Source organism: Lepus europaeus, chromosome 16 (assembly GCF_033115175.1).
Source record: "Lepus europaeus isolate LE1 chromosome 16, mLepTim1.pri, whole genome shotgun sequence".
Taxonomy (NCBI): domain Eukaryota; kingdom Metazoa; phylum Chordata; class Mammalia; order Lagomorpha; family Leporidae; genus Lepus; species Lepus europaeus.
Genome location: NC_084842.1, coordinates 4,593,093 through 4,604,661, shown reverse-complemented (window position 1 = coordinate 4,604,661; position 11,569 = coordinate 4,593,093). Strand labels below are relative to the sequence as shown.

General features: G+C 37.1%; 1 protein-coding gene across 1 annotated transcript in view; it reads left to right on the top strand.

Moving 5' to 3' along the window:
- The first annotated feature begins 2,243 nt into the window (after positions 1 to 2,243).
- The window catches only part of ADAM32 (ADAM metallopeptidase domain 32), a 199,425-nt gene continuing 190,099 nt past the window's right edge, over positions 2,244 to 11,569 (top strand). Inside the window, exons 1-2 of the mRNA XM_062213816.1 lie at positions 2,244 to 2,318; positions 4,380 to 4,441. Coding sequence (XP_062069800.1) covers positions 2,244 to 2,318; positions 4,380 to 4,441 — 137 coding nt within the window. The remainder of the gene's footprint in view (positions 2,319 to 4,379; positions 4,442 to 11,569) is intronic.

The following is an 11,569-nucleotide window of genomic DNA, read 5'->3' as shown; positions in this document are numbered from 1 at the left end:
CTCTCTCTCTCTCTCTCTTTTTTTTTTTTTTTGACTCAGTTGGGAAGTAATTCCACACAGCTGAGTGGAATTGAGGGTAGTTGATTTATGAAATCTGCCTCTGTGAGTATTCGTACGCTTACCCCTGGGACCACACAAAGAGTTTATGCAGCCCTCAATGTGGTCTCAAATTACTCTGCATTCTCTCACCGGGTTGCCAACATTACCGAATTTGTGTACTCGGTGATTTCTCTTGCACCCCCCTCAGATTTTCACAGTCTCAGTTCGTTAGCTCCACACACTTTCACTAGATCCTAACCTCCTGTTATTTCTCACCACTAGAGTCAGGTTTTTCTGCTTGGCTGATGGCGGGCACCATTTTACATATGTGTTGTGATTTATGGACAATAGGTCAAATAATAGACATAATTTATGGCAAATAGAGTATAGTGTTGGAAGCATGATCATGGGTTCCATCTTTCCCTATCACATGTGGTACCATTCAGAAGCAGAAAGCCTAATAGTATAGTGGATTAGCCTCTTAAAGGTGTAAACTCAAACTGGGAGGTAACAATTGCAGAGTTGAGGTATTATACCTCGAATGTAGTTTATAGTTTAAAAAAATGACTACTATCCAAGACTACAAAGTGGAAGTAGAAATTTCTCTACTTTATATCACTTTGAGTGAACAAATTGTAAGTATTTGATCCCATTACCTAGAATATTTATTTAAAGTTTTGTTTAATTATTTGAGAGGTGGAGTTACCGAGAGGGAGAGGCAGAGGCAGAAGTAGAGAGAGAGAGAGAGAGAGAGAAAGAGAGAGAGAAAGAGACAGAGAGAGAGAGAGATCTTCCATATGTTGGTTCACTCCCCAAATGGCCATAACAGCCAGTGCTGGGCCAGGCTGAAGCCAGGATCCAGGAGCTTCATCCCGGTCTCCCATGTGGGTACAGGGTCCCAAGCACTTGGGCCATGTTCTGTTGCTTTCTCAGGCGTGTTATCAGGGATCTGGATCAGAAGTGGAGCAGCCAGGATTTGAACTGGTACCCATACGGGATGCTGGCACCACAGGTGGTGGCTTAACCTGCTATGTCACAGCACCAGTCCCTTTTACCTAGAATCTTATATCTGAGAGTTTGAAGGCTCTGGAATGCAGTGAGAATGTTCTTCTACCAGGGTAAACAGTAAACATCCTAGTAAATAAAGCTATCATTGCCTTATGGGTATTTTTGATGCAATGTGGCAGTAGAACAACAATAAGGCAGGAAAGAAATTTCCATTTACCACATTAACAAGAGAATTTATTTGCTGTAATCGTAATCAGGATGTAGGATTATTGCTGAATAATTGGGGCACAGAGATAAGTATAAGGCACTCAAGTGATTCCTGGCACTTTACTTGAAATTTACATGTCTAGTTTTAACTATAAATAGGAAAAAACAGACATGGGTAAGGGTCTTAGAAATCTTTGGGTTGAAGCTGTAGATCATCAGATCAAGAAAACCCTTGGGAACAGAAGAAATAATGGCTGAGGGTGAGGACAATCTAGAATAGATGACAGTAGGGGATGATAAATGTCAGTGAAGGCATCTGGATCTATCTGCTGTGGCAAAGTTGTAGCAGGTATGTCCCCAACCCTAGTCCCTGAACAGAATTCCTTTGTAAAATCAGAGTGTTTTGTCTATTCCCTTGCTTTTGGGGATTACTGCTGTAAGACTTAGCAATCTTCTCTGGCAAATTGCCTTTGGCTTATTGAATTAACTCCCTTGGATTTTCCTGGGAGTTACTTGCAAACTCCATCCTCCAGGATATTCCTTTGGCAAACACTAATTGATAAAGGGGTAAAAAGCTGATCTCCCTTTTCTTCAGCTGAGAAAGGTTCTGAAGCATTTATATTCCAGAGCTTCCTTAGGGGATCAGCCTGAGGATAGAACTGATCTGAAGTCAAATCAGCAGATTTATCTTCATCTCTCTCCCCATCTTCCTTCTCTCACTCCTTTATAGGTTTCTCCTGAGAGTGCTCTTCATAATGCACCTGTCTTTATTTCAGTCCCTGCTTCTGGGTACATAAGTTGCTGTTTAAGTTCATTGTTTCAATGAAACAGATAGATAATGATAAATGTAGCTTTGTGTAAATTCAGATAAATCTCCTTCTTCCAAATTCCCAAATGCTTATTGGCCAGCAGGAGTTCTAGTACTTTACTAAAATATGTTTTGAGAAGGTAGGTAATTTTGGGCATAAAGGAGTAGGCAACCAGAAACAATGTCTTCTGAATTTGTGGATGTTATTCCAACACTTGCAAATAATTTTCTGCTGATCATTTTTGAGAAATCCAGGGTGAAATTTTTATAATTAAAATTAGATAATTTTCCTGTTACTAGAAATTAAATTTCAAATTTATTATTGTTCAGTAAATTACCTTATGATTATTGTAAGGCCATTACAAAACACACCAAACACCAGAGTTAAGGCTTATTGACAGGTGGGGGAAGCCTGATGGGCCGGGCGTGGGGTGGGGTGAGGGTGAGAGAGTAAGAGAGAAGAATCAGGAGGACATGTATGTGGGTAGCAGGTCCTGTTATACCTTTGCAGGGGACAGGGAAATAGGAGCAGCAAATCTCATTAGGGTGGAGGTGGAGCTGACACCTGTGGTTGGGCCCTCTGGTCATCTGGCTTGTAGCAATGGTGACAGGAGCCAGAGCCTAATACAGCACCCAGGGCATAGATGATGCCACAGATAAAATGGCACCATTTTACTAACAATTATAACCAAACCCATCTTTACTCTTTAAGAATCTAGCTAAATTTCTCTATATTGTCTGCAAATAAAGGGCATTTTATGTTAGCTCCCATAGTGAAAATATAGTTAAAAGAAGTACACTAATATCTTAATAATTACTGAGGTTTTGAGAAACTATTCAACCAAGTACTATACAAGGGAACTACTTGCACATCATTCTACATTACCAGAAGATAATGATTCTCCAACATCTTTGTTCAGTTTTCACATTCAGAGTACACTCACTAAGGAACTATTTTTTCAATAATGCATATTTTAAAACTAATATATTCTACCACTTCAGTATCCGGGTTTTTAGTATTTCTGCCTTATACTGTTTTCCTTCTCTCCTCAGTTTATCTCTTGCTTGCCTCTCTCTCTGTCTCTCAAATCTTTAAAATTGGGAACAATTTTAGATTTACAGAAAACTTACAAAGATAATAGTGTTCACTCAGTTTCCTATAATGTTAGGTGTTATAAAACTATATGGATATATATATATATAAACTAAAAAATTAACAATGATAATTTATAATTAAGTAAATGACTTTATTTGGATTTCACCAAGTTTTACACTGCTATGCAATTTGCTGTTCCTGAATCCAATATAGGAGATTAAAGTGCATACCTTATTCATCTCCTTTGCTCTGTTTATTGAGCTTTCCTTATTTTTCAAGATCTAGATAGTTTTGAAGAGTTCTGGTGAGGTATTTTGTAGAATGTACCACAATTTGGGTTTGTCTGATGTTTTCTCATGATTAAACTGAGGTTATGTGTTTTAGTGAAGTTTGCTGTAGAGATAAATTGCTCTTGTTAACATCATATCAGTAGTTTCATGATATCAACTTGACTTATCATAAATGATTTTAACTTTCTTGTTTCATCTTTGACCACTTAGTATACCTTGAAACAATGTTTCTTATTCTTCTTTGATGTATGCAGAATATTGGTTTCTTTGTATTTTCACATACCCTAGAATGCTTGTATTTTTCTGTGTTCTTTGTGTTCCTTTAGTTTTCATACACTTTAACTGGTTTTTCTTTTCATTGGTGCTTTTCACATGTTTTCTTTTGCTGGATAGAATCTCATCTCTTAGGTTCACTCACCTACACATATTCCAACCTATTGCCATCCTTGTTCTAACTGGAAAATAGTAATGATAGAGTCAGAGACAATATGAAATTTCAGTTAGTGATCTTCTCTTGAAAAATAAAGGAAATATGCAGTAAATTGTAGGAGTATTTTGAAGAAAATTGTAGAATAATTTTTCTGCCTGATAAAATAAGTTTCATTGATGTAGAATGCCTTATTACTCTACTGATGCCTAATAGGCATTTGCACATAGTCTCTTCTTTCGTAAGTTTACAGATTAGTTACATGTAGATTTGTAATTCTATGTAAAGTCTCAGATTGTGATTATTTTGTGAAAATAGTAAGAATTGATCATATAATAAACAAATATTAATGTTTTAAAATATTTTATTGCAGATTTTAAAATCACAAGTATTCTGAGACATGTTAAGACTTTTAAAGTATTATTTGAAGGGATTAATATAAAATTGTTGATTTGCTTCTTTTTAAAATTTGTTTTCACTTTGAGTTTGTTTTGGTTTCTCTAGGAACATATATCCTATAGTATTCCAATTGATGAGAAACTGTATACTGTGCACCTTAAGCAAAGGTAATGTTTTTATTCTTTGGTTTCAGATTTTATTTTATTTTTTATGAAGCTGTTTACTCATAACAATAAGGAGCATGAAAAAATGATAAGTATAGTTGTTACCAACAATTTAGTTATCATAGATGACCAGTCACTCTACTGTGACTTAATTAAAATTTTAGCCTAATGCCTCAAGTAGTGTTTTGTGAATGGAGGTTAGGGACATAAAAAATAATACTCACCTCCTGAAGACTCCGCTATATGACATTAAGTTGGCAGAACCAGCAAGATCTGTATAATGGGGGGACAATATCACAATGAGTAAATCTGTGACTTATTCTATCATTTACAGTTTCATCAATGAAGTGGGATCACCATGAGAATGTAGAATAAGAGCTTTAACATAGTAATTAGATTTTATGCTGTTATAGGGATGGCTATTAGTTTGTGGGAAATAATAGTAGCTTATATGCTACCCTTCAGAAAATAGAGAAAATACTTGAAATAATTTCTGTGAGGTTTAGTTCTTGACAGAAACTTAGTCTTGAAAATCTGACTTGGAAGTAATTTGTGACATTCAAGAGGAGAAATTCAGTTAAATTTTGGAAGTGGAAGTCAATTGCATGGTGTTAGAGGTCATTTATGAGAAAGTGGAAATAGCATGTGTTAAAAAAAGCACTGGGCAGAGAAAGAAGAAAGAGGCGGCTTAGATGAATATGTTAGTTTTTAAATCCACATAGATGGCCAGGAACATATTTTTTAAGAGAGAAAAAAAAAATAGGAAGTTTTTTGGTTTCAGGGAACGTTTTTAAAGAGAAATGAAAGGGGTAAACAAAGTGATTCACTGTGTTAGATGCCAAATAATTCTTACAAATAATGAGTTAAATACTCTTTTAGATTAAAGGCATGGAGAACACATAAATGACAACTCCAAACTTTTGAAGAGTTTAAGAGAGTAAATGGGAGGACTCACATTGCAATTGTACATTGCATTAGGACAATTAACAGTGTTAGGAAATAAAACAAAGTTTGAAATATTGATAGGACATGTGTATATAGTTTATAACCTACATGATAGCCCAATGGCCATTAGGAAACTGTTTCAAATAACTTATAAGAGAAATAATGAGAAGCAGAACTATGATGGTGTAGAAGTAGATGTTTTTTTCTAAGAGATACTAAAGAGGTAGAAAAAAAAAAGATTTGTTACCAGATTGGATGTAGTGTTGACAGGAATTTAGCCAAATATAACAGACCTCAATCAGAGGAAACAGGGTGTCACTTTTGAATAAAACTGTATATGAATACCGTGGCACATACCATGGTAATGTTCAGTTGGTAGTTGCTTTAATTGATTTTTAAAGATTGTTATGATTTATTTGACAGAATTACGAGGGAGAAGGAGAGATAGAGAGAGATAGTTAATGATAAAATTCTGAATAAATTTGGAATAGAAGAGATGTATACCTAATCCTGGTAAAGTCTGGATATTACAAGTCTATAGCTAATATATTTAACAATGAAAAGTTATAAACTTTCTATCTAGGATTGGGAACAAGACAGGGATGCTTGCTTTCACCAATTCTGATCAATATAGTATGGTAAATCCTAGCCATATAAATCAGGCAAGAGAAAGAAATAAAAGGCATCTAAAATGAGAAATAATAAAGGACATTGTTCCTGTTTGCATATGATATGATCTTGTACGTAGTTAGCCCCAAAGACCCAATTAAAAACTGTTAGAACTAAAATAAAGTTGTTGGATGCAAAATCAGCATACAAAAAGTCAGCAATATTTCTATACAATAATAAAATCTGAAAAAAAATCGAGAAAATAATCCAATTTACAATATATAAAAATAAAATATGTAGGGGTAAAATCTTAAAATTTATTTGAGAGAGATGAATGTATGGAGGAAGGGAAAGAAGGAGGAAGAGAGAGTGAAAGAGAGCCCTACCATCTGATGGCTTATTCCACAAATACCTGCAGTGGCAGAGAGTGAGTCAGGTCAGAGCCAGGAGCCAAGAACTGAATCCAGGTCTCCCACATGGTAGCAGGAAACCAATTTCTTGATGAATCTCTTATGCCTGCATTAAAAGGGTGTTGAAGTCAGGAGCTGGAGCTGGGTATCAAAGCCAAGTTTCTGATATGGAATATAGGCTTCTTAACTTCTAGCCTAATCCCCCACCCCAATTAGGAATATATTTAACCAAGTAGGTGAAATATAAAAGCCATCAAACATTGATGAAGGAAATTGATGAAGATACAAATAAATTGAAAAGATACATCATGTTCATGGAATGTTTGAATTAATATTGTTAAAATGCTCCTGTTATCCAAAGTGATCCAGAGATTTGATGCAAACTTTTATCAGATGTCAAGGACATTTTTCATAGAAAAAGAAAAAAAGCAATCCTAAAATTCATGTGCAATTACCAAAGGCCCTGAATGTCCTGAATTCCCAAATTGATCTTGAGCCAAAAAGAACAAAACTGGAGATTTGACATTATTTGAATTCTAAGTATACTGCAGACGTTCAAGATGGCTGAATAGTGAGAAGCCACACTGACTTCAACCACAGAAAGATACCAGAAAAATAAAGAAAGGACTGTGTTCCCGGGGGAATAACTTTTTTTTCTTTGAGACAAATTTTCAGTGGGGAATGGATAGAACAGAAAAGAGACTCTATAGAGAAGCAAGGAGAGGACATACATGCAACCACCAGCTGCCTGCCTCTGGTGACTCCTACATATACATGATTAGTGCACAGTTGGGAAGTGCCAACTTCCAGGGCAAGGTGAGAGTAGGCTGCTGTGAACCATGCCACTGGTGACTTTGACTGTGAGAGAATTTCAGGGTCTCCACTGGCTTTGAGTCTAGTTTGGGGAGCTGGCAGGGGCTGAGCAACTACTTTGCTCCATGGAGGGATGCCATATTGCTTCCGTCTTCTCCACCCACGAAAGCTCCAGACTCCATTTGCCAAGGTGGAGCTCCAGCCTAATCTGTCCTGACTTGGGGAGCAGCAAGTATTTTGTGCTGGGGAAGGATTAGACATTTCATAGGAAATGGCAAGATCTGAGAACAGTTATGCTAAATAGAATGAATCTGCTATGCTTCTAAAAATGATCTAGGTTACAGATGTGGACTTATGTGCTAATAAAGAATAATGCATTGTGTTGTGGAGAACAGACATTCTGCATCCTCTAACTGTGGGAGTCTTGGGCATAGGCCATGAGGACGAGAGAGGGGCAGGTTGTGGTTGGATACCTATTCACCTGCCTAGTCTAACTGAGAAACTCAAGAGATCCCTGTGTTGTACCTGAGTGAGTACAAACAAAGGAGCACCACACACTGATAAATTTTGATGGTCCTTTATTGCTGGCAGTGGAGAGTGGGCTCATGCTCTTAAGAACTCTCAACCCTGAAGCCCAAAGCAACAGGGTTTATAAAGGTGAAAACCACAAAATTGGGAGGGGAATGCATGGTTAGCAGGGTCAAGCTGACCTAAAAGCTATGTGAAACTAGTAGACATTATAATCTTAACAATACCAGTTACAATCTTAACAACTTCAATTATAATCTTGACATTAATCCAGGCATTGGCTTAAATCATATGTAAGACATAGACAAATTACATTTTTATCATTAACCCAGGTGCAGCCTATCCGCTTCCATGCTTGAGCAATCATGCTAGGAGGTTTCTATGCTCTGCCAAGTGTGATGCAGGTTTCCAGGTGTGATGTAGTGGACGGGTATTATCTGAGTGTTTTAGATCATAGTTTCAGACCAGAGTTTCATAGTCGGGGGAGAGGGTGTGCTTTCTCAAGATGGAATCTCAGGTGCTCCAAAATGGAGTCCCTACTGTCAAGGTGTTACTTCACCTGCATGCTGGGTACAGATATTGCAGAGATCTTGGGGGATGCAGTACATAGTGATTCAGTGCTCTGTATGATGCACATGCCTGGGTCAGTGGGGCAAACAGGAACCATGAGCTCACTGTAGGCTGTGAATCAGCTGGTTCAGCTTAGCATACTAACTAGCTTCAACAGCCCCTCCCACTACTGAGTAACTAGAAGTGTTCCATTACAGAGAACTTGCTTGTTACTCTGGACTTTTTACCTGCCCTGTAAACAGTGGCCAGCTCTCCATAGCTCCTCTCAGAACATCCTCCCAGAACTCCAGTGTAAGCCTCAGGCACTCCACTGAACCATAATGGCACATTCCCAACAACAAAGCCTTCAGTCAAAAAAAGAAAAAGAAATCTATCCTCCAGATGAAATAATAGCAAATGATTCCCTAGGTGCATAAAGATCAACACAGAAACACAAGAAAAAAACTGAGAAAGAGAATATGATTCCCCTAAAGGAACACAATAATGCATTCATACAGGATTGTTAGGAAGAGGAGAATGATGTGTACTGACCTTGAATCAATAATAGTCTACCAACAAAGAAAAGCCCAGGACCGGATGTCTTCACTGCTAAATATTACCAAAATTTTAAGGAATAACTAATATTGATTCTTCAACTATTCAAAACAATTGAAATTGAGGGAATCCTTCCAAATTAATTATAAGGCCAGCATTACCTTGTTTCCCAAATCAGAGAAAGATACAGCAAAAAAGGCAAATATCCCTGATGAACATAGATGCAAAAATTCTCAACAGAATACTAGTAAACTGAATCTAAGACCACACCAGAAAGATCAGCCACCCTGACCAAGTGGGATTTATCCCAGGAATGCAGGGATGGCTCAAAATCTGCAAATCAATAAAACTGATACATCACATCAACAAAATGATGGATAAAAACCGTATCATTATCTCAATAGATATACAGAAAAATTTGTTAAAATACAACATCCCTAGGGCCGGCACTATGTTGTAGCAGGTAAAGCTGCTGCCTGCAGTTGCCAGCATCCCATACGGGTGCCGGTTTGAGTCCGGCTGCTCCACTTCTGTTCCAGCTCTCTGCTATGGCGTAGGTAAGCAGTGGAATATGGCCCAAGTCCTTGAGCCCCTGCACCCACATGGGAGACCCAGAAGAAGCTGCTGGCTCCTGGCTTTGGATTGGCACAGCTTTAGCTGTTGCAGCCGATTGGGGAGTGAACTAGTGGATGGAAGACCTCTCTCTCTCTGCCTTTCCTTCTCTCTCTCTGTAACTCTTTCAAATAAATAAATAAATAAATCTTTAAAAAATACAACATCCCTTGTCAATGATTGTGTAAGGAATTGACACAAGACACTGAGAAGAGAGGGAGTAAATTGGGTGATTTTTGGTATTTTATAGGAAATGGCAAGATGTGAGAACAGTTATGCTAAATAGAATGAATCTGCTATGTTTCTAAAAATGATCTAGGTTACAGATGTGGTCTTATGTGCTAATAAATAATAATGCATTTGATCTAATTTTAAATGGAATATTGGCATGTAAGAAACTATGTCAAAGAATATGTTTATAATTTCATATTTTGGCTGGTGCTGTGGGTCACTTGGTTAATCCTCCGCCTGTGGTGCCGGCACAGGTTCTAGTCCTGGTTGTTCCTCTTCCAATCCAGCTCTCTGCTGTGGCCTGGAAGGGCAGTGGAGGATGGCCCAAGTGCTTGGGCCTCTGCACTCACATGGGAGACCAGGAGGAAGCACCTGGTTCCTAGCTTCGGATCGGCATAGCTCTGGCTGCCACGGCCATTTGGGGAGTGAACCAATGGAAGGAAGACCTTTCTCTCTCTATCTCTCTCTCTCATTGTCTATAACTCTACCTATCAAATAAATAAAAAAATAATTTCATAATATAACTGTCAACTATAATTTGACATCTTTCACATCTTCTACTCCCTTCCTGAAACTCAAGTTCATCTCTAATATTAACCATAGTCATAATATTTTCTTCAGTTTTTCATATCCAGTTGGCTACAAATGCCTTTGTGTATACCATTCTTGCTCTTATTTTCTAAACTGAATCAGACAGTGGGTCCTGCAGAATTTTCTGGTTTCCATCCCTTCTTCTTCATTCCTGGTGAAACCTAGCTCAGACACTTCCCACTGAAAGCTTTGTGGTTATTCTTCCTGACTTTGTTTATTACCTTTCAAATGCAGTCTGCATACTGTCGCAAGATAAATCCTCTACAGTATTTTCTTAAACTACACTATAAAACTTGCTACCACTTGGAGGGTTTTTTATTTCTTATTGCATCTAATGCCCCACACATAATAGTCTCTGGAGCTGAGTGATGTAACACACTTAACTTTGAGTAGGGAAATAAAGGACAAGTTTATCCAGTTGGTACCAACTTGAAAGGAATTGAACAGACATCCAAATTCATCTCAGTAAGCTGGAGTATAAATTATCAATATGACACAGCTTAGATTCAAATGTAAAGTTTAGAAAAAAGGCATTTTCTCCTTTAACATTCTGAACACTATTCCTCCATTATAAGATGTGAATGCTTTCTGTTTACAGAATTAAAGTAGAATTAGCAAGCAATACCAAAAAGACAAGTACCATATGTTTCCTCTGATCTGTGGTAACTGAGTACCTAAAAGGTAATCTATAGGAGTAAAATTGACACTTTGTGGAGTGATGATTTTGAATAGCCCTTGTCTTGACTGTTGAGGAATAATGAGTTTTGTTTGTTTGTTTTTGTTTTTTCTTCATACTATTTGTTGAACTCTCTACTTAGTGCAGAGTTAATCTTATGAGTATAAAGTTAACTGAAAATAGATCTTTTTAAATAATAAGTATAGGGATGGGAGAGGGAAAAGGAAGAAGCATTGAGAGTATGGGCAGGAAGGAGATAGGGTGGAAAGAATCACTGTGTTTCTAAATTTGTATATATGAAATGCATGAAGTTTGTATTCCTTAAATAAAATTTAAAATGAATAAATAAATGTATTAAAAACTTAAAAAATAATTTATAATGTGATATATAATACTACATTTATTTTATGCCACTTCATAATAGATATCTTTCCCAATTTGCTGCTTTAGAGGGGATCAAGATTTAAGTATTCAAAACTCACTGGAGGATGTGCTAGGCATAGCTTGCTCTTTTTCCCTCTAGTTAGATTGTTTAAAGGCTTAGGTTAAGTTACTTTTACATTTTAAAGTGCATTAACTTCCTAAAATTTCTGCCCTTAAATGCTACACTAA